We start from the raw sequence: 22,946 nt of genomic DNA, 5'->3' as shown, positions 1-22,946 counted from the left end.
AAGGCAGAGGGCAAAATTCAGCCTCTTTACAGCAGAGCTACTCAAGAGACTCCCCCGCTGGAGCTGCATAAGGGCTTCGGCGAGGGCAGGGCAGGAGCCATTGCCAGCCGTGGCCCTTCACGCGCAAGGCCACACCAACCTTCACACGGAGTGGTGCGGCAGTGATCCTTCAGGTGGGAGCAGTTCTTCCCTTCGTAATCCTCGGGGCAGTTACAGAAATAGTCCATGGCAAGATTGAAGCACTGGGCGCCGTTCTGGCACGGATTTGGCTCGCAATAATCTATGTCCAGCTGTAAGTAGTGCACAGAGAGGGAAGGGAAATGGGAAGGGGGGAAGGGAGCAAGGGAAAGCTGAGTGAAAGAGGTTTATCATGGCTTTCCCTCATCGCGACAGGCTGACATTGTGGAATCTGACCTTTTTATCTGCTGCCTCAAAGAATCATTCATAGCACACAGAGTTTAGTCCCGCTCGCCACTATTCTGGCAGGCAACTCTCGATATTAAACTGCCAGAGTTAATAGTGAGAGCTCCACAAAGCCTGACGTGCAAACTCTGCAGTTTGCTTAACAAAGAGAATCCTCCACAGCCTGTCAGGGGTTTGTTGGTTTCTTCCCCCGCCCAAATATATATTAATCAAGCAGCTTCTTGGCAGACTGACAGCGATATCAAGTACAACTTTATACTATGCTTCACTGGATGCAAGGCATTCCGTGCTCAGATCCGGAGCGTCGGAACAAACGGCACTGGCCGAGGGCCTGCCTTTCACCCAGCCTTCTTACCTGACAGAGGTTTCCTGAGAAACCAGCGGGACACAGACATTGGAATCCATTGATTTCATCCTGGCAGTGACCCCCATTCATGCAAGGGTTACTTGCACATTCATTGATGTCTTTCTCACAGTGATCTCCTGCATAGCCAGGTGAACAGATACACCGATAACCATTAACCAAGTCCTGGGAAAGAACAAAAAAAAGTTTCAGAGTTAATGTTGTTCCTCCCTTGATATATTCTTATTAAGAAAAAAAAATTTAAAAAGTTAAAAAAAAAAAACATTGATGTCTAAAATATTTAGAGGGGAAAAAAACCCAAACACACACACAGAACACCCTGTCCCAGTTTACATTCCTAATTTCCAGGCAGGATACATTAATCCACAGGTTGAAGGGAAGTGCCTACATTTCCAGTAGGTAGTTTGCACAACCACCAGCTTGTTCACTGGTGACACTGGCAGTGAAAATGAGTCATTTATTGAAGTTATATTTTTTTGCCCTTACTGTTCCACAGACATATCTCAACATGCTGTAGCATGACATAGGCCCTCCCCCAACTTCAAGACATGACCATTTGTACCAGCTATTTGCTATTTTCCAAACTTTTTGTGCTTAGGCTCTAATATTTTAGTTGCCATTGCAAGTCTTGGGGAAACCAAGGTAAAACAAGAACGGCTTACCCGACAGGATCCTCCATTCTGACATTGTCCACGACAGTCGTTAATATCTGCAATAAAATTAGCACGGTTAGAAGGCAAAAATATATTTACACTAGATAGAGAGTTCAGGTCTCTCTAAAACTGCAGCTAGATAAACTTTTTGTCAAGTTTCCTGCATGCCTTCCTTGAGATAAGGTTATTATAATGGGTGGGAAACCTTTCGCGATTCTTCTAGGAGAGGCAGTAAAACTTCACATCATTGTTTTAGTACCTTTATCAGAATATAGCTATGGTACAGGCTAATGACTTTGATAAAATTGTGTATTTTCATTCGGCACCAACTACTCCCTTTCTAAAAACATCAACTGCTGGGGCTCTGCCCAGTGTTTAAAGTGAGCTCAGAACTCAGGGGCACACACACATATGCCCAAAGAAGCGGCCGTTAATAAACCCAAGGGTAAGGACACTTACTTATATCACAGTTGTGGCCAGACCAGCCAGAAATGCAGTCACAGTAGTAGCTGCCAATCAGGTTCCTGCAGGAGTTGGCATTGACACAGGGCTTGCCCTCACATTCATTGGCATCTGGAAAGCCAAGGGGAACATTGAGGGGGGAAGGGAGAAGCCCACGCCCCAGCAATAACCAGCAGTTCCTCCAGAGCTAAGAGGAACTTGCGGCGTACAACCGGGATTAGCGTGACTTGAAGGAACAAAAGTCAATCACCATCAGCCTCTGAAGGCTCTTTCAGTTTCTCTGCAATTAGAACATACAGGCTACGCTAATTATTTCACAATTACCCAGCCACTCATTAAGAGCAACTTGCCCCCACACACGCATCTCAGCTGAGCATTCTGAAGGAGGAATGCAGCAGCCTGGTCATTGGGATGAGTGTGTTGTGTAAAGAATGCAGCCAGCTCACTCTCCGTGAGATCATCCCCATTTTGGAACCCAGCTGGGAGCTCCTGGGTCTGGAGGAGTTGACATGGTTGAGGAGATACAGCAACTTTCTCACAGGGCTAAGGGAGAGAAGCACAAGTTGGGGCGGGACTGGGAGGCACAACACACAGCCTCCCCACTTCAGGGCAGTTCTGGTTTGAAGGATGTCTCTGGTTAACTATTTCCTGCAAGTGCCAGCATGCAGAAGCAAGGTGATAGAAGCCACACTGCTCTTGGACACTGACCTAGCCCTCAGTCCTGCAAACAGACACCGAATGTCCTCAATGTGCCAAAATACATCCACAGGCTTCAAAAACATGACCGTGAGTAATGCAGGACTATGATCCCATTTGCATTTATCTTTTCCAGCTCTGGAACAACACTGGATGAAGACAAAGCAGTTCTTACCTAGCTGGCACGTTTTGCCAGTCCATTGAGGTGGGCAGATACACTTAAATCCATCAACTAGATCTTGGCAAGTTCCTCCATGACCACAGGGATTTGGAGAACAATCATCAATATCTGTAATGCAGAATAAGGAGAGGCTTAGCTCCACTGCCAGACTGGCAATGGCAGTAATTGACAAGTCTGACAAATGGTTGCTGCTACTCAGGTTTTCCCTGAGGAACAGAAGAACAACAGGACTTCTACTTGGAATTTACAGGTTATCTTTGATTTCAGAAAAAGCCTCATTTAAAGAGAGGAAATGGGGGTTCAAAGCACTGGGGGAAAAGTTTACCCCTGTGGCCTTTTTGCAAATGAAAGTCCTATTTGGATCCAGCAAGTCCCTCAAAGCAGCATCTTTAACAACATGCCAGAATGCTACAAAAATTCAGCACTCTATTTCGTTCAAGAAGCTTTGGGCTGTTCCTTCCCCAGTAGCTGACAAAACCCTTGGTAGAAGCAAAGGGGAAGAGAGTGCACAGGGGTGTAAATGGCTGCTGGGAAGCAATGCTCAGGCTGGGAAAGGTAAAGTAGTCTGCCCTGTAAGGTTATGAGGGATTAGAAAGACTGATCAAAACCAGCAAACTGGCACATTTTTACTAAACACTGAAAAGGACTCACTGTCAGTGCAAGTTGGTCCAGCCCAGCCAGGAGCACACACACATTCAAACCCCGTGGATGTCTCGAGGCAGCTTCCCCCGTTGTGACAAGGGTCGGAGAGGCAGGCGTGCTCCGCTGCACAGGGACAGAAGGACATTAGGGCAGAGGCTACAGCAATGCCACCACAAGCCAGCCCTGCTCCCTCCCTGTGCTTCTGCTCTGGACACACCATCAGCACTCTTGCTGCATCGTGTTCCTGCAAGAACCAGGAATTTCCTGGCTTGCAGAAAGCCTCTTTCCAGCTAAGCCCACCAGCACACCGACCGGCACCTGCTGGGGCCACGGGCACACAGGGTGGCTCGCAGTGACCTCCCCAGTGAGCAGAAGGCTGATGTGCAGAGACACCAAACAGTCATGATAAAGCATGAGAATAGGAAAGGCTGCATCTTTGTACCCAGCTCTGGCTGGGAACGCTACAAATTGAGTTTTTCTCCATCTCATACAGTGCATCCAAAACCAGTCACCAAAAGCTGGCAAGAATTAACTGTCAGGCGGCAGTAAATCTCAGCAGCTCCATCCAACACTTACCAATTTCACAGTTCTGTCCTGAGTAGCCCTCAGGGCAGGAACATTGGTATTTGTCAGGGCCAGTGTTGCTGCAGGTACCACCATTCAAGCAGGGCGGGTGGGTTCCACAGTAGTTCAGATCTGCGGGAGGGGAGGAGCGTTAAAGCCAGGCTGGAAGGTTACAGGAACATCACCGCGTGCTCTGTTCTGCTCTCCCGGAGCCTTTACAGAGTGCATGCCCACAGAGGAGCGGGACAGGACGGGGACAAGCTAAGGACAGATGCCAACCATGCTGGAACAGAGCGGGGACAAGGGCAGGAGCTGAGGGCCAGCACGTTGTGTCAGCTCGCTGAGCCCCGCGCACAGAGTCCGCCCACGGTGACATCCCAGTGTGACACGGCCCGCTGGCATTAGCATACCTTTGTCACAGAGCTGACCACCCCAGTTGGTTTCACAGAGGCACTGCCATGGTTCAATGCAAGTGCCATGGACACATCCCGGGTGTGGAATGCACTTATCACAGTACTGGCCTTGCCACCCATACTGACACCTTCAGTAAAAGAGCACAAAAAAAGGGAAAAAAAATCAGAGCAGGGAAAGAAACCCAAACCCATCATAACTGCTGTGTGCAGATATGAGTGTGCAACTCCAAAGCTTGAAGGCTGGGAAGTGGGGGAGAGGGGCAGGATGAGGGGAGGGGAGAAGCTATTCAAGGATTGTTTGATGGTTTCTTGTAAACAAACATTTTGGTAGTTTTGCCAAGGTCTCTGTAGCCGGCCTCCTGACAAAAGAATAACTGTTCTGAGAAAACCAGCATGAGGCCATTCAGCACAATAACACTCTTTTGGAGCCTCATATAAATGTGGCATAGAGGGTGGGTGTGCACTACAAATCAATCTCTGGACTTTGACAGGGTGCTTTATAAATTGAGGGGGGAAGAAAAAGTCAGTGGAAACAATAGTTATCCAGAGATCCTCATGAATACAAGGTTCCAGGCATTTCAGCCAGGCTGGGTTTTTGCAGGAAGACAAACAAAACCATAACCAGCAACTCTGAGCCCTTGGCAAGGCAGTAGCAAAACATGAGGAGTTCCCTGCTCTATCAGAAGGCACCCTTACTCTGAATGGAGAGACACACACACAGGGCCAGCGTGGACTGAGCCACAGTCGGGAATGAAGAAAACAGCACGGCAGGGTTTTACACGTGCTCAGAGATCAGCTGGCAGTGTGCTTCTGAGTTTGATTTGTGCTGAGAACCTCTGTGCAGGGAACAACTAAATCATGTCCAATTCTGAGAAACACTGATGTCTGGAGAATTTACTGCTATTTGAATTCTTTATTGTCACCATCAATGAGCTACCTGAATCCTCTACTTAAAAGGAAGATGTTCTTTTAAAGTAAAGCCCCCTTAAGGGAAAGCTTCTTTTGGCTTTCATTTAGCTCTCACTAGCAAGACCAAGGATCCTTCATATTTAAGTGAATCTATAGATAGGAACAAGCAAAACAAGTTGAAAATGAAAAGCAAGGGCTTTTTGAGGTACTGTATTTCATTAACAGGTCCTGAGAGTAATTGATCAGCAGCAATTATGCACTAAGCTGTCACTAAATTATGAAAACAAACCTCAGCTCTACAGAAGTCAGCTAAGCTTTCTATTTGTAAAACCCCCCACCATTCTTCTGCTGGCAATTTCTTCTCATGGGAAAAAGCCAGAAGGATCTATCCAATGGATAATCACACACAGCCAGTGGTAAGTCTGACTTCCCTTCTAAAAATCTCAGGTGACAAACTTCACTCTAATTAACTTTTTTTCTTTAATAGCTATCACAATAGCAGCCTTTCCAAAGTCAATGGGAAATTCTTATTAGTTTGTGTGTTAAAAAAACCCAGTCAGGGCAAAGAACATGAAAAAAACCCAGATAAGGCAAAACAGCCTCCCTCAAGTACCTCTTGGAAAATCCTTCTGTACAGGGCATATAATAAGAATGCACAAAGATCAAAATTTAGGACCAGAACCTTTTAATTTGTGTTGCATTCAAAGCAACTTGCCTGTGAGCTTGCACACAAGCCAAACTAAGGGACCTCACCTGCAAAAGCAGGTATCCAAATTGAGAATTGATTTTACTTCTATCAAATCAAAGTGGTGGTGGGTTTTGTTTTCTTTAAAACAAGTGTAAAGAAAGCAAAATAATTTTAAAACCCCACACCACACAGGAAAAAAAAAATCATGAACATTAGAGCCAAAGGTACTACTTCAAACATCAGCTTCAAAACATAACAAACAAAATTAGAAAAGGCTATGGGCATTTAGGAAAAAAAAAAAAGTGGCATATCAATTCCAGAGAAAGATTCACAGCACTAACTCACATTTAATAATATGTATGCAGCAGTTTCTCATGAGAAATTTCAAGTTAACTTTCCTTGTGTAGTGATTCATGAGTAAAAAATGGTTTAGTTGGCCGGCCTGCATTGAAGAAAGTGACTGGCAGCGAAAGGGAAAAGGATATTTTAAGAACGTTTGCAAGTTGTCTGTTGTACCAGAACACAGAGCAGTTTCTGCTCGGATGTTATTTTTAAACCCTGCTGCATTTGTAGCATACAGGCTATATGACTCATCAAAACTTAAAAGAAAATAAAATCTTGTTTCTGTGTTCACTTTAAAGATAGTGGTCTAACTTGGCAAGCAGAAGTTATCTGAAAGCACCAGAAGGACAGCATTGTTTCAAGACTATGCAAATCAAGTGTGGGAAAGTTGCACCTTAAGTAAATAAGAGCACTAGTGCATGTCTGGGCAGTGAGTGGGAGGCAACAGACTTAGAAAGAGAAAGGGAAGAAAAAAAAACTGGAAACAAAGCCTGTTGTTCTGACTAGGAGACAGCAACCCCTACAAGGCATGTTTATTCTGATGACAGCAGCACAAATCACTGGTAGCCCTGACTGATATGCTCCTCTCACCATCTGCACCCCCCCATACTTCCTACTACTTGTCAGGCTTTTTCTTAATTAAAAAAGATTTAGATTTGGTGTTCTGGGGGTTAACCAGCTTATATCAGTGCTGCTGAACATTAAAATCACAGGACAAGTGACAACAGTCTGTCCCCTGGCTGGACTTTCACTTTGCCACGGCTCTGTGAAGATGAGAAGTTACTTCCCACCTCACTTTCAGATGGTTCCTTGGTAATTCTTGTTTTGTTTTGTTTTGAAGCATGAATTACAGAAGCAGAGAAAATGAATGAGCTACCACAGCTGTTTAGGCTGAATTCTTATAGAATAGCCTGTCAGACACTCCAGATCCAGTTCCTGTTGGAACTCTAGTCCACTTTATGCAAAGGTTTCCAGCAACAGAGGATTCACCAATTTACCTTCTATTCCTTCAAACTTCTGAGTCTTATTCAGGAATACCCAAACTTCCCTTTTAACCCTTCCTCCACAGGATCAGTATGAACATTTTTGTAACCTCAGAAGCTCTCAGGTGTAAACAGAAACGATAAAAGGGTTACATGCAGCAACTTGGAACCTGCCTGTTGATAAAGAATACCCACATTTAATATCCACTACCCTTCTAAGGGTAAGGGACCAGACTTCCCTGTGCTGTAAATATGCACTGCATATTTTAAGGCATTCCAGATATTTAATTGTTGGGTTATGGATAAAATCTGCTTTCCATTGTCTCCATGCCAGGACAGAAGGGACTTCAAAGCTCGGCAACAAAATTCGGCATTCATCAGAGCCCACTGACAAGATTTCATCCCAGCCATTAACCTCTCAGCACTCGGAGCCAGGCTCACAATGGGAAAGGAACCCAGAGATTTAACTAATCCCATTCTAAAGAATGCTTGACTTTTGCCTACTGATGGAAGAAACCAGGGGGTGGAGGGAAGAAGGGGGAAACACTGAAAGGGAGAAGAAGAGAGAAAAGCCACACTGTACTTCAAGCTTGGAATTGAAAAAAACCTACTAACCAGGCTGCTGGAAAAATCCTAGCCACCAAACATTTGCACTGTTTATGCAGAAACAATTAGTTAGTGCTCATTAGGCAGCATTCACGCGGTTTATCCCATAGCCCCCTCTCCCTCAGTGCCACCACTTCACAAACCAAAAGCTTCTTAAAATTATCAGTGCATTAAAAGCCTGCTCCCCCCCCCTTATTCTGGGCAAGTCAGCATGAATAATGTGTCTTGCTCAAAACCACAACTTCCAAAACGCCCTCCCTCACCAGTCCTATTGTGTTTAGCATCACTTGTTTAATTAGTTGGGGAGGGGTGGGGGGGAAGCAGGCAGGGATAGGAAGCATTTACCTGCACTCTCCTGGAATTGTGCAAGAACCATGCTTGGGGCTACATCCCTGACGACAAATAGCTGTTAAAACAACAAAAAAGAAGAGTATCAGCACACTGCCCGCTTCCGGCGCCTTCACACTCGTGGGAACGTTTTAATCTCTAACCAGCACTGCAATCCTGCTGAATCCAAGCTTTTAACCAGTATCTCCTATCAAGTCCACTGGAAGGAAAACCAAGGTAGCTGTCTCCCTGGGACAGGAAATCTATCAGCTTTTCCTTTCTATAGAAAAACTGTTCCTCTGACTTTGCAGAGGAGTTGTTCCTAGTGCTATTCAAAGAGCTGTTTTCATGTGGGAGAAACCATCGTGTCTTGCAGAGCTCAGGTCACTTGGAGTCTACAGGTTTCCTTTCTCTGTCTTTTGCAGGTGATCTGAGCCACTCTCCCTGGCTTTACACCTAATTCAAAGCAGCTTTTCACTACTCCGGATTAAGTTTTGGCTGTATCTCTGAACAGATGGGATAGCAAGATGAGCAACAATTCAAATTGCAGGTAAACTCAGTCCTTAAGAGAAGCTGATAGTCTGTTCCTAAGTCCTGCTTTCTCCTTCCTCAATTAGCTAGGTAGCAGCCAGCAGCCATTCCCTAGTAAACATGTTGAACACATCTCAGGTGGAACAAACAAGCCTGGGACTTTTCAAACACCAAAGCTTTACACTTGCCAGGTCAGCTCTAAAACAAGTCTCTCCTTCCTGCTTGTCTTGAAGTTCTGCACCAAAGGGGAAATCCTTTTTGAAGTCAACAGCAGAACTCCCATTGAAGTCAGTGGGCTGGGTTTTCTTCCCAAGGGCAAAGATGCGGATAATCAGAGAAAGAACACATCTGCTAAGCGCCCAGTTCTCTCTCCAAGACCTCTCTGAGACTTTAAGGCAAGGCAGAAACTACTCTTCTCCTGCCCCCAGCTCCCTGTGTAAAGAGCCAGTCACTGTCCCATCAGTCCTTAGCCCCCTGTCTGCACGATCTGACCCCCGAATGCAACCTGGATAGGCCGCCCTCAAATCCCTCCCAGTGCCACTGGCCTGCAGCTGGAGCGCTGGTCACAAACCTTTGTTGCACTCTGGTCCCATCCAGCCTTCCAGGCAGGTCTTGTTGCCGTTCTGGTCACAGGTGTGGTGGGTGAAGAAGTCGTCCCTGGGCCGGCAGAACTTGTTGCAGCCGAAGCCGTAGTAGTGCTCGGCGCACGTCACGCGGATCTGGTACTCGAAGTGCGCGACGCCCGCGTTGTGCTTGAGCGTCTGCCACTGCCGGCTGGGGTTGATCATGCCGGAGTGCGAGGCCTTCTCGATAACGCGGTCGGGGTCTGCGGGCACAAGACATGGCAGGCTGAAACCTCCCTGCAGGTCTCCTCACTGACTCCCACATCACAGCTCTCCGGCTTCACAGGCAAGACGCTCTGAGGCAGCCCGTTGGTTTTATTAACTTTCTGTTTCAGACACTCAGATAAGGCTGCCCTGGAGCTACAAACCATTAACTGAACCACACAAGCAGCATTATCAAACTGAACCAAGCTCGAAATCAAAAGGCACTGTTCAGTTACTGCCAGTCGCTTACCCCTTTTGCACCGTAGGGCATCCACTAAGAATTCATACCGTTCACGACTAAAGAAAATTCATCTCCAACAGACTGGTAAAAAATGTGTTTTCCCCTGCTCCTCCATTAATGGCACTAGTTTTTTTTTCAACGGGAGCATTTACAAAAACAACTTACTACAATAGCCTAATAAAGCCACATCCACAGGCTGAACACAGGTTCGCAGCCTCTTCCTTATGTGCAGACACTGGCTTGAAAACTACCAACTCCAGCATTCAGATGACATGGGCAATCTCACCAGATTTTAGCTGAGAAATAACACAAAAGTCCTGTCTTCAGACAACACCTGAGAGTACCAAGTCAAGATGACCAGAGCTCAAAGCAGAAGACTCGAACTACTGCATATATGTGCTATAGATCCCCTTCCTCTCTACAGAGCATTTCAAAGTTTAGGCTTGCACTTGACATTTAGTTCTGGCAAAAGTCTTCTGGCTTTCAGAGCCATACAACTGTCTGAATTATGGCTTGAGATAATAATATTTCACATTTGCTTGGAACATTGTATATATCTGTGGTATTTCACTTTGTAGTCCAGGTCTTGTGACTTAAACGATCTGACACTGCCTTACGACCTGCGGCTACCCAGCACTTGACTGCTGAGTGAAAGTTTATCGTAAAACAGCCAAAATATCCTCCCAGACTGAGCTCAGAAAAACAGTGAGTATATGGGAGCATAATCCAGCGACAGGAGAATTGGAGGTAGGAAGGCAGTTTGCCAGTGATGTGTTAGCAGCGTGTGAAGTACTGGCACCTCTGAGTGTTAAGAATTAAAATGTACTGATGTGCTGCTTGTTCTTCCAACAACTACAAAAGAACCTTCTGGGATTTTACATAAGGCAGAGCTGAAGACTAATGAAGTCTCTACTAAAGCCATTAGATGGGACGGGCAGTTTTTAATCTAAGATACTTTTATATGTATTGCTAAGGACCTTTGATTTGCAGCTTTCAAAAAAAAGAACTTCCTGACAGGCTTCTCAAGCCTCAGATATACCCATTATGGATCCACCACTAGGTCCTGCCTGCTTGTCTGCAGTTTGGAATGAAGTCAAAGCTCTTGCTGCACAGCCACAGAAGAGTGTCAAGACTCAGACGTTGTGAGCATCTGCCCATTTTTGGGGTATTTGTGACTTGAGACTGCAGCACTCATTATGTGTTTACAGTGTGAAATTAAGGGCAACAACTTCTTGTTCACCTTCTGGTATTTCTGGTTCTATAATATTTTTCCATTTAAATGAGTTTTTATTATTCATTGGCACTAAGCCCCCAACTGCACAACTATGTGTCAGACTTTCAAATGCAGGCAGGCCTTTATTAATTTAAATCCCATTCACAGGTAATGGGGATGCCTAAGGACCTTTCCATACTGGTACATCCAGAGCAATATCACGCTCTGTGCTGTGCAGGTGTAAGGCTCTTAGATCTCATCAGCAAGATTATTGACTCATTCTAAGAGGTACTTAAGCAGATGCATATCTGCTTGTCTTGAATGGGGCTAGTCTGGCAATTACAGTTCCACTCATGCGTGCTGGAGATGGCTCTGCTGCACTTGCCAAGATTACACTCCATCCACAGCACAGCTGGAAAGCAAAGGCACTTCCCCAAACACCGAGTGTGCATAAAGACATCCTGCTCCTTGTAAGTAGGACAACTTTATCCTCTCCTGTAAGTGGCAGAAGAAAAGGAGAACGACACTCAATTTAATTTTGCAAACCAGCCCCCCCCACCTCCACCCCCACACTCATTCTTGCTTTTCCAGTCTTTTCCTGTTCCCCCTTGGGAACATACCACTGACAACTATTTCAGTCCTTGGCACCAGAAAGGGAGTTGCCTTGAAAAAGGGATCTTTCCTTCTGCCTCTGCTCTTCCATTCTTCTCCTATCTGCCAGCTCATCAGGAAGCCTGTCCTTGCTGTACGTCCATGACCTCTCACTCTGGCCATCAGCACTTTGGAGACCTTAACCACAGCCTGAACTCAAATGGAAACACCCTTTTAAGCCCACTGGACTTCTGTTTTTTTTTTTGCAGGTGCTCAGATGAAACCCAGCTGCCGTTTCCCTCTGGATCACAGATAAAATGTCTCCCATTGGATACTCATTTTAAAGCTACCCCCATCCAGCTGAATTCAAACACAGTCTCACAGGTTTAAGCTCCCTTTCCATTAGCCATCACCCACAGTTTTCACAACGAAGCGCTGGCATGTTCTTTCTTGTACAAGAGCTCCTCCACCCTTGCCTATTCCCACCTGTCAGAGTGCACTTACACAAGGGTGCTGACCCAGACTCCAGGGGAGGCATTGCAACAACCCTGCCATTCTTAGCCCGCACCAGCCACCGTTTCAGTTTTATAGGAAGCAATCCCAACACAGCAGAATGGTTAAGTAAATAAAAAGCAGCAGTCAGCCAGGCTTGAGACAAAGGGATCTTCTGAACTCCACTGCCTTCATCTGACTCAGAACCCCATGCTTTGATAGAAAGGTTAGAGGAAGCATTAACCCATTAGAAATTGATGAAGTGGAAGAGAGAGGCTTTCTGTACATCTCTGGCTTCCGCTCCACTCTTCACTGTCAGAAACTCTGTTGGTTTTATTCACTTCTTGTGGCTACGCTTCAAAGCTATAAATCCCTCTTTTTATTCAGTGGGCAACTGTATCAAAGGTTTTAGACACAAGGAAATGAGCTATTTTGACTGCCCACCTTTGCCTTTCAGTGCTCCAATGTCTGGAAATTATAACTATGCAGCATCAGGAAGCAAAAACAACAACAGAAAGAGCCCAGACTTCTCTGAGCAGTTTGGGTGGCCAAGGACAGCACAGTTATTTTTCAAAGTCTTTGTTTCAGACAACTTCCAGCCACGGCTTGGTTTACATTGTGAAGTCTCTTATGCCCTCCTGGAATTCACATGCAACTGATACCAGTAATTTACAATAGCTCTTTGACATAGTTTGAGATGCAGTGTCAGCCCATTAGCTGTATGTATGAAGCAACAGTAGCAAGATGGCAACCAGACAAGAACCAGAGTAAGAAAACCATTTGAGTTGAATCTTGGCTCCAACAAAGCACGATTCTCATCAACTTCAACAGGGCCAGAATTTAACTGCAAGCCTCTCTTGGAAGTGAGACAAGAGAGAGTATGTGGTAAAGCGAACGTAGGAGGAGTGGAATGTAGAGGGGGGAAGGAAGCATCCACTTGAGGATCTTCTAACAACTGCATTGATCAGAGGATGCTTTCAGAGCTATTGAAAAGTCACACAAGGCCTACTAAACCCACTTTTATTGTTGAGAGCACTCACGGGGTCTTTACGATTCAGTGGCAATTAGGGCAAAAGAAAACCCTGGACATCAAAAAACCCCACTCTTCTCATTATATGATGACAATTGTTTTGTTCTAATCGTTTTCTTAACTAGTTCTACAAGCCTTAGTCTGCAGCTCTGGGAGAGCTGACTAAGTCAAGCCGTGCAGCACAAAGGAGAAGTTTTGTGCAGTGCAGCGACTGGAGTGACCTACAGATGGGTAAGTGACAGCAAAGCTGGAGCAGGAATGCAGATCAGGAACATATGCAAGAGCATGTCTGCACTTGGTCAAATGCACTGCTGAGAAATGAGGCAATTTTGTCTGAAGACAATTGTACTTCCAGAACATGAAAGCAAAGAAAGGGTTCATTGTGTAGCTTTGGAAATGAAGTTGTTTCATGAAAAAACATGAGCTCTAATAATAGTAAAAGTGGCAGAAACCCAGTCTGAAACAACTCCCAGATCCTACTATAAACAAGACTTTCATTTTGAATTCAGGCATCTTCCATTTTTAATATTTCACTACTGCTGCAGCATCTGCTTTCTTCTCCATATAACACTCTATATCCAAGAAATCCCCCAGCCACTGCTCCATGACTGTGCTGGGGTAGAGTCTGAAATCACAGGTACTGCAGCAGTGCTGAATGAGGCTGGTTGTGGCTACCCCTGACAGGCCCCGTGATTTGTCTCAAGCAACAACTGCTTTCCTGGAATGAAGAATTAATAGGACACCCCATGTACATTTAAAAAGATATAAAGAACAGATCTGCACCGAGTAGTTCCCAAGCTATGCTCTCCTCACCAATTAAAACATAAAAGCACAGCACTGTGCACACTTCTCCAAGGCCTTCCTCTCAGGAGGCATGAAGCCCATTTCATTCCTGCATGGCTGCCACCTTGGCACTTCAAAGCAGACTGCAAGAAGCTGCTGTGGGACTTCTGTAAGACGGGCCACAGTGCTGCTGCCTCCTTGCTGAAGGAAAAGGCCTGTTGTGTCAACAAAAGCTTTATGAGTTGAGATTCACACTCTCTCCTGTGGCTTTTACCACACACACACTGTGTGAAAGCCCTAGGTTGAAATAGAGCTGATTTTGCCCACCTCCTTCAGTAACAGCAGGCAAAAAGCAGAACAACTCATGGGCCAAGAGACCCTGTGCAGCTTCCTCTAGCCACGGGAAAAGCTGAGCAGAATGGTTCTGAAACCACCCAGTCACATTCCAGGAGAAAGACCCCCCACCCGTGATTTCCAGCCAGCCCTACCAGGTGGTGTCTGGTAAATGTTTTTTCAGCCCCCACATACAAACCCCCAGACATCCAATTCCCAAGGAAGAGCTTGTAGTAACTCCTCTTTCTCATCTACAGTCATTAGATGAATACGGATATCAAGTCTTACACACATTTTAAGTTGTTTTCTTTTTTTAAAGCTGTACATTCAGTTTTGAGAAGTGCTTATAGAGTTTATAGAGAGGTCTCAGGTGAACAAGACTTAGGCTTCTGAATATTGGTCCTAATTTAAAAGAACAAAACAAGACCAAAAAAAAAATGAAACAATGAAACCAAACAAAGAAATCCCTTGGCTTTTACTCTCCCAGAGGAGAAAGAAGGAATTAACAGCATCTATTTTTAGGCATCACACTGTTGGTGCCTAGGTGAGCAAGCTACTCATCCTCTGCAGGCAACATGAGTGAGACAGGCTGCTACAGAGCCTGGAGGAACTGCTCCAAGCTGTTTGGGGGAGAGCTTTTCCCTCTCCTTGTGCTCTAACTCACAGCAAGCTGGTGAGGCTCCCAGAGGCCTTTCAGTGCCCGGGACACAGAGGTGTCAGAACTAAATAAGCCAGAGGAAGGAACACTTACTTGTGGAGTTATCATTGTAATCCCACGCCTCAACAAGCAATGTGTAGGATCTCTGCAAAAGAGAAATAAAAGTTAGTTTCAAAGCCACACATGACTAAGGGAAAGAAAAAAAACCTGCCAACAATTTTAATAAAAAATTCTGGTCTCTACCCCAAAGCAGATACTTGAACACAGAAATAGGTAAAAGATTAGGCTTGAGACAAACATGATCTTCTTGAAACCACGTAAGCTACCTTATCCAGTCTGACTTAGAAGACCTTTCACCTTGGATAGCTCATCTTTGTCATCATTAAAGCATCTTATGTACTTAACCAGGAAGTGCAGCCTTTGACACTGCACTCCAGCCGAAATAAAGCATGTGGGACAACTGCACATGGGAGACAGAAAGCACTGGGATAGCACAGCAGCGTCAAAAAACCCCAAACCAAACCCCCACTCTCAAAAACTGCTTCAAAGTTAGTCACAGAAAAATAGTCTCGAAGTCCCTGCCCCCAGCCATCCTGAAAGCAAGGAGTGTTGCTAAGATTACCGTGCCCTGCCTTGACAGCGCAATCTCCAGGGACTTTGCTTTTCAGCACCCCCTTTGAAAGCTCTGTCTGCGGAGGGCCATCGCAGCTCCCACAAGTATCAGGTAACCGAGGAAGGACTGATGGATGTGGAAGGGGGTGGGGTGAGAGAGAAGCACTGTAAAACAAAGGCTAAGAAAGCCTCCTTGGAAGAGCAGGGAAAGGGCAGCCCGCTCTCCACCCGTGTCCCTTTTACAGATGCTCCAAGCTGCCAATGAGCTCTGTAGCACTCCAGCAATAATAATCATAAGCATAAACTGACTGAAGTGACTCCATGGGCTGGAAAGATGCCAGCTATTACATCTAAGCCACCTTTATCTTCAATCCTAACTTGAGAACAAGACCCATTAAAACATCTCCTCCTCCTCCAGCTCTACCCCGAAATATTGCTATCCAGGCTGTATCTTTCAAAGATGCCATTTAGCCAGCCAAACTTACACAATGATTAAAAACCAAACCAAAACACCTCCTCTTCAGAAAGGGGGTGGGGGGGAAACCCGAGGAAAAATAAGCAAAAAATATGACTTGAAAAGTAAAAAATACAATAACTACAGATAAGGCAATAAATGTAACATCTTTCTGGAGAGCAGAACAACAACACTACAAATAAAAATTGTGTGAAGTGTTTTGATGCTTTGCCATAGCAACTGGGCATTGCAAGGTGTATTTCTCCTTAGCCTGTGCCCATGTTCAGTCACAGGCTGCTCATTTGTGGTCTGCAGTGCCTCTCTGGAACAGAGGCCAAAACTCAGTTCCGAGAGTGAGCTGCTACAAGGTGCACGGGGTAAGGTAGAACTCAGACTTCTGAAGAGGAGAGGAAACAAAAGGAGGAAAAAAAAAGAAAAAGGAGAACAAGAGTTGGAGCAGACTGCTTTCTCACGACTGGACACAGCATGAGGCTCTGAATGAAAACCCAGTTTGTGATGGACACCGGCTTGCTGTATAGCCTAAATATGTTTCATATTCAAAGCAGACCAGGATTCCATTCCGTTCACTGATAACTGTGGGAAAATGCTTCCAAAAGTAAGCAAAGCTGGGCAAGCCAAGACATGCACCCAAACTTCTACACAGAGGCTCCACTGGCCTGAACCATTTTTGGTTAATATTTCATGAAAAGTCATATGTTACTTGTTTCTATTCTAGACCAAGTCTGACAACCTGAAAGAAACTCTGAAAATCAAATAAACCAAAATGCAACTCGATCATCTAACACCGTTTAAAACAGATTTAAGTAGTCCTTGCACAAGTCAGCGGTGAAAAAAAAAGAAAGAACCAAAACAAACAAACAAAACCAGAATAGAACTCCCGAGCCATATTACAGATGCAGATTGCACTATCTTGGGTGCTTCCTCAGTGGTTTAATTACTAACATTAAGCAGCACAAGCTCAACATGTTACTGCAAGCTTGACAAAAAATATTATGATATAGAGAATGAATTATGACAACGAGCACTACTTCCAATAAAGTTAAGGATGTTTTCCTTTCAACCTTGCATAATTGTTTTGGAAGATATTTTGTCTAAACTCATAGCAACAGTTCCCTGCTGGTTCTCAGGACTGTTTACCAACACACCTAGCCCTTAAGGAAAGGAAAGGCTGAATCCTAGCTGTGAGTGCTACTGTTGCTAGATACTTGTGTGACCACTTTCCTCTACCACACAGGAGCTTGGTTAAAACAGAGGAGATGGCTTCAGCTGACCTGGATGGAAACAAAATGCGGGATGAACAGACCTACCCTGGCAATTCCCTGGTTTCTAACTGCCCCCTCTCATTTTGTTTGAATGTATTAAAAGAAGAGTCCCTGTCCTGAAAAGGGGTGATACAAAGAATGGCATTTGATCCCTTGGCTCTGTCTCTCTCAGCACGGGGAAAAGACCAAAAAAACTCAGGACTTTGTGTTCAGAATGGGACACTTTTAAACAAAAGCCACACAGATACCCAGAGCCTCACACCAGTAGCAAACCCTTCAACAATCCAACTATCACATACCTCTAGCTAATTCCCTCAGCCCCCCTCCCTGAAAAGGAGCTCTGTGCAAAGCTGCACTGTTGAGATTTTTTTAGAAGTGCATATCATCCCCACTCTATAGATCAAGGATTCAGATATCTCAGGAATGACTGCTTACAGTGTGGAGGTTTAAGTTTTCCCATGCCCATAGATGACCTCTGCCCATCTTTGAATAAATATATATATATCCAGACCCAAGAATTCCACATCATGCACCTTATTCCATCAAAGCGATGTCCTAGGCAACAAGGCAGCAGTGAACTCTCCAGAGTCACACCCAATTAGCCACTGTAAACCTGAGTTTGACCAGAAGGCAGGGATTCTGGCTTGAGAGGAAAGGCAGCTTGAAAGGAACAGCAAGTCCTTTGCAGATCAGTCCAGAGGCTGAAAGGCAGCATGGCCAAATTTAAGCAGAACTTCTGTGAGTGGAGCTAGGAGAGGATGGAAATGGTCAAGTTCACACTCCAGGAAACAAAGCAAGCATCAGCGTGCAGGAGCTGCTTTCCTCAATGACAGGACACTGTGTCTTGATCCACTGAGAGGACAGCTCAAGAGACTGTGCAGACCTGAAACCCATCAGAAATTGTCCCTTTTAAGGATCTCAAAGGGCAATGCAACCTCCTTTCTGGTTATTTAAATGAATCCTGGCAGCTGCAGGTAAACAGGTGTTTAAAGCTCTCTGCCTGATTACCCTCCTCCCTCCCTTCACCCAGACATCCACCCAAAGGAGGTGCTTTTGTACTCTGGCTTCTAAGGGCACTCTGCGAGTCAGTGGGCCAGAGCCAGATGAAAACATCCGGCTCCTCACTGAAGCACAGCCTCTGTTTTCAAAGGTTTTCAAAGGGCTTGCAACTCGTCTAACTCCTTTCCCTGCTAGCCCTGTGGTTAGAGCGTGTAAGAGCTTTGCTGAGCATGTGAAACCGTGACTAGACAAATGCAGTGGGAAGTTTTGCATTCAGAGCGCTGCGCCTGCTCCTCCTCTGCCAAACAAGGAGAGCAGGTTAAGCCCAGCCGCCTTCTCCTCACGCTCTGCACAGCTGTGAGTGCCAGCTTGAGAACAGAGCTCACACACCCGTCTGCACCAGGGCGGACACTGAGGACACACACACAGCAGGCCACACGTGTCCAGCGTGCCCAGGGGCCAGGCAGGAGGCCACCTCTGAGCAGGGCTGAAGGTAGCCAGAAAGCCATTTCCTCTGACCAGCACCAGGACTGTCTCTTGGGTACCCTGTCACTCCACGATGACACTGCGCAGATGCATCACCACACTGTGCCATGGTCGGTCAACTTTGACAACTGAACATCCTTCAAAGGAGTTAAAGGCAACTGGCACCTCACCCAGAGGATATGCAAACTTACTCCAGAAAAGGAGGAAAGCCACCTAACCCTCTCAACCTTTTGTGAAACGGAACATCATCAGGAAGCTCCTCGTTGGGACAGCCTACGTAAGGACAAGGCAACATCCTACAAAGCTGTTACTCCCTCAACCCGGTGAATATAAACAAAGCCCAAGCCGTGGCAATCTCTGTCACACCTCAAAGCCTGTGGCCAAGAGCTCGGCTGAACCCCGAGCAGGCAGCCCAGCCAAGAGCCTCATCAGAATATGCCCACACCAAAACACAGCACGCTGCTCCTTTACGCTTCATCCTGAGCAGCTCCTTTGCTGCTCTAAGTGCCAGCAAACCCTGCAGTGCCACAGAAAGGAGACATGGAAACAAACTGAACCATGTCAGCAGCCCCAGCAGAGACCTGCTCTCCCGTCCTGCCTGGGCAAGGGAAGGCAGCAGCCCCAGTCAAGACCTTCGTGCACCAGCACGGCCACCCTCCAGCCAAATGATGGAGGACACAAAAGTACCGCTATCCAAACTATGCATACGCTTAAGCATCCAGTAAACCAGGCTGATCTCTGATCTGGCAAGCCTGCTGGAATAATGAGTATCCTGTGAATACATAATGTGCTGAAGTTGCCATTGTGTGAAGTAAGTCCATGGTTTGTCTGGGAGCCGAGCAATGCTGAGTCTACTGCTGCTTCCTGTTGCTTGTCCTGTATTAGCATTATTTTTGGATAGGCCCCATTATGTTCTGTAATCCTCACTGCAGTCAGTATGGCCACACTATTGTTCTTGGTTAATATTAGCAGTCAATGCCTCTGTCTGGGTGGCCGGACTACAATGTATTCCAATCATAAAACTAGCATGCATTAACGGGACAATGTACTGGGCTCAGGGGGGAGACTTGGGGTCTTCCCTCCGCCCCTTCTTTAAAAAAAAAAAAAAAGGTAAGAAGTATAGCAGCCTTTTTTTCCCCCCTTTTTCCCCCCTCTCTTTTTAAGCTAATGATTTCAAGTGATCTCAGCTACCAGGGTGCTTCATACAGCAGCAGCATTTTAATCAGCACCTTATCTAGTTACGGAGTTATTTTCTCACGGGGCCCCACTTGTCAAAGAGCAGCAGATAGGCCAAAATGTCAATGGTTGCTTTCAACCTTCCCCAACAAGCAGATTACCTGCCCTTATCAGTCCCCCTACCTGTTTAAAGCATCCCACTGATAATTAAATGCACCAGTTACAAAAGGGTGGCAAGGTTAATAGACAGAATACCTAGTAGCCAGCCAAGCAAAACAGTCAGGTTCACATGGAGCAAGCCTGAACAAGAAGCCTTTCTACTTATTTACCTAAGTGCCTAAGAACTGGGTTGAGCTGGTAAAGGACTCTGGATGTTTGACTATTTACAAACCACTTTAACCACTTCTATCCACTTTTTGCAGTTTCTTCTGAACACTACAAGAATAATGAGTGTAATTTACGCTGCAGAATAGTGACCACAGAACCATGAGCTCCACAGACTAACAAGAAACAAATGCAACAGCTTCTAGTTTTGACATCTTTCCTTGTGTTAAGACACAGGGGTTACGAGTTAAATTATTAGAACTGAGTCAATTAACATATAAAACTTCAGTGCATCTAGAGAAATTCAAAGGCAAGCTTAGTTTCAGTTTTCAAAACCAATCCTGTCATTTGTGTTATCTACAGAGATACCTCTCCTTATCTACAGAGAAGTACTTTTAAGAACTGTAGCTTAAGGCTTCTGCTTCGCAGGGCATCACAACTGCATTAGGAGTGAAGATGGAACAAACAGCTCAGAGCCAAGTTCACCAGCTTTAGAACCAGCTGACTCCTACTCCAGCCTCCAGCCCACTGGGAAGCAGTGTTTCCTTGAGGGAACTGCAACTTGAAGTATAAAGCATCGATTTTATGCAATTCGTTTTCAGCCATACTGACTTCCAGCTGCATAAACAAGCTGACAGTGCTGGATGTGTGTAGCCTGAGAAAGTTTAGGAATAAGCTTCAGTGTCAAGCCCAATCCAGCTGCCACTGAAGCTAAACTGGAGCAGGCCTTTATTATAACAAGAACAAAAATTCTAGGAGCAGGCAAGATGAGGATTTATTTTTAGACATATTATGTTAATATAGTCAAATGGTTTTACCATGAAGATGAAGCTCTGAACTGGCTGGAACATTAAAAAAAATTCTTTAAATATGTAAGAAGTCCAAAACCTCTGACTGGCTACATCACTTCTCTCCAGTCCTGGGAAAAAAACAGCCTTGTGATGCTAATTATGCTTCAGATGTCACTTAATACTCCCAGCTCTATTTTGAATAGTAATCCTAGGCAAAACATTGCACTTTGAGTGCTAAGATTTATTCTTATATTATTAATCAACAATAAATGACAGAGTATGGATTTGATTATTATGCTTCTTGCTATTATAAAAATTTCTTCTGATCTGCCCATGCTCCAAGATGACTTATCATGCATTGTTCAAGAAAAGCATGAACAATAATCTAGCATTGCTTCTATAGGTTTTCAAGAAGTTCACTGGAGGGAGAGAAGAAACAAAATCAAAAGCCAAATTTTAGTCCTATGACTGTGACATACTGGGCTTAAAAGGAAAAAAAAAAAGAAGATGAGTGTACTGATATTTTTTCTCAGATTCAAAAGCCTGTTATTTTTAATATCAGCTGCAGATTAGTATTTTAGACACCTCGTGTCAAGAGAGAGGGAATAAGTTCACAAAGCTTAAAAAACACTGAAGCTCTTTTACTATGTCTCTATGGCCACAGAAAACAATGCCTACCCAGGAAACACATTTTACATCTTCAGGAATCAGGACCACTAAGATTTGCCATGAAAAAGGGGCTATTTTATTTTTTTAGGTTGACTGTTTTTATTTTAAAGTTGAAATAAGACGTTCAAAACTCTTTTAAATTGTATTTTATGCTAAACTCACTGAGATGCTAGAGGGTTTTTTTTCCACCTCAGTAGTTTCCTGGTGTGTTGGTGCAATTGGCCCCAATATTAAGTAATTACAAGGAGCATAATTTTGGGATAAACAAGCAGTTTGAAATTGGAGCTATGCATACCAAAGGAATTGCCAGGTTTGACCTTCTTACTCAGTCTCGCCAAACCCCCAAAAGATCTTTCTTTACATAAAAGCAAAGTGTAGTGTTAAGTTTTGCTTAGTTAATTGATGCTCAGCTCCCTCAAAGTGCAGCACCCATCACACTTGGGGCCCTTTAAGAAAGGCCAGAGGTTTGATTCATGTGAGAAGAGCATGTGTCTGCCTTGGAACCAGACTTGTTCAGACAGAGCACTTGGACAAGTGGAACATGGAAATGCTTTTGTTCCGTACTTTTTTATACGGCAACATAAAGCCAAGCTTGCCTGTCAGGAAAGTCAATGAAGTCTCAAAATGAATGTAAGAAGCAAGCCTTGGTGCATTTTACTTTTTTTAATCATCATCACTATTGTTTCAATGCACTGAAGAATTACCAGCTACTGCAGGGGCAGCTTTCTGATCCACTCCAGTTCCTTTCTGCTGGGCTGCTGCCCCGTTTCCTGGCAACTGACTCAAACCTCCCATCACTTAAATTAATTTATGGCCCACCGTCTCCACACCCATTACTCACAGGGGAACCTATCAAAACTGACAAGAGCAAACCCCATAAGTTATTAATAAGACTCTGACACTTCGAATCTACATTACAACTGCAAGCTCCCTCTAACAATACTTTTAAAGCACCCCATTCTCTCTCCTTCCTCTCCTGCATGATGAATAAAGGCCTCTAATGCAATGCAACTATTTTTCACAAATGGCATAAGGGGGCAGCTTGACGTGGGAAGAAGCTTTTTCTTTTTAATTTTTTTTTTAAGTAGTCAAGGCAACAAGACTTCTGAATGTTACTACTGACTCAAGCTGGAACGTCCAAGAAAAGCCTCCCTCAGAGTAAAACACAATCCAGAGAAGGGCATGAATTTTCAAGTGCAG

General features: G+C 44.9%; 1 protein-coding gene across 1 annotated transcript in view; it reads right to left on the bottom strand.

The window, feature by feature from the left end:
• JAG1 (jagged canonical Notch ligand 1) overlaps positions 1-22,946 on the bottom strand; it is a 35,029-nt gene that overhangs the window by 8,020 nt on the left and 4,063 nt on the right. Inside the window, exons 3-13 of the mRNA XM_059840437.1 lie at positions 15,046-15,097; positions 9,356-9,610; positions 8,272-8,332; positions 4,396-4,526; positions 3,998-4,117; positions 3,431-3,544; positions 2,774-2,887; positions 1,900-2,013; positions 1,450-1,496; positions 779-952; positions 140-290 (exon numbers count right to left, since the gene is read on the bottom strand). Of these exons, the coding sequence (XP_059696420.1) occupies positions 140-290; positions 779-952; positions 1,450-1,496; positions 1,900-2,013; positions 2,774-2,887; positions 3,431-3,544; positions 3,998-4,117; positions 4,396-4,526; positions 8,272-8,332; positions 9,356-9,610; positions 15,046-15,097 (1,333 nt within the window). The remainder of the gene's footprint in view (positions 1-139; positions 291-778; positions 953-1,449; positions 1,497-1,899; positions 2,014-2,773; positions 2,888-3,430; positions 3,545-3,997; positions 4,118-4,395; positions 4,527-8,271; positions 8,333-9,355; positions 9,611-15,045; positions 15,098-22,946) is intronic.

Source organism: Haemorhous mexicanus, chromosome 3 (genome assembly GCF_027477595.1).
Source record: "Haemorhous mexicanus isolate bHaeMex1 chromosome 3, bHaeMex1.pri, whole genome shotgun sequence".
Lineage (NCBI taxonomy): Eukaryota > Metazoa > Chordata > Aves > Passeriformes > Fringillidae > Haemorhous > Haemorhous mexicanus.
This window is presented reverse-complemented; position numbering and strand designations above follow the sequence as displayed.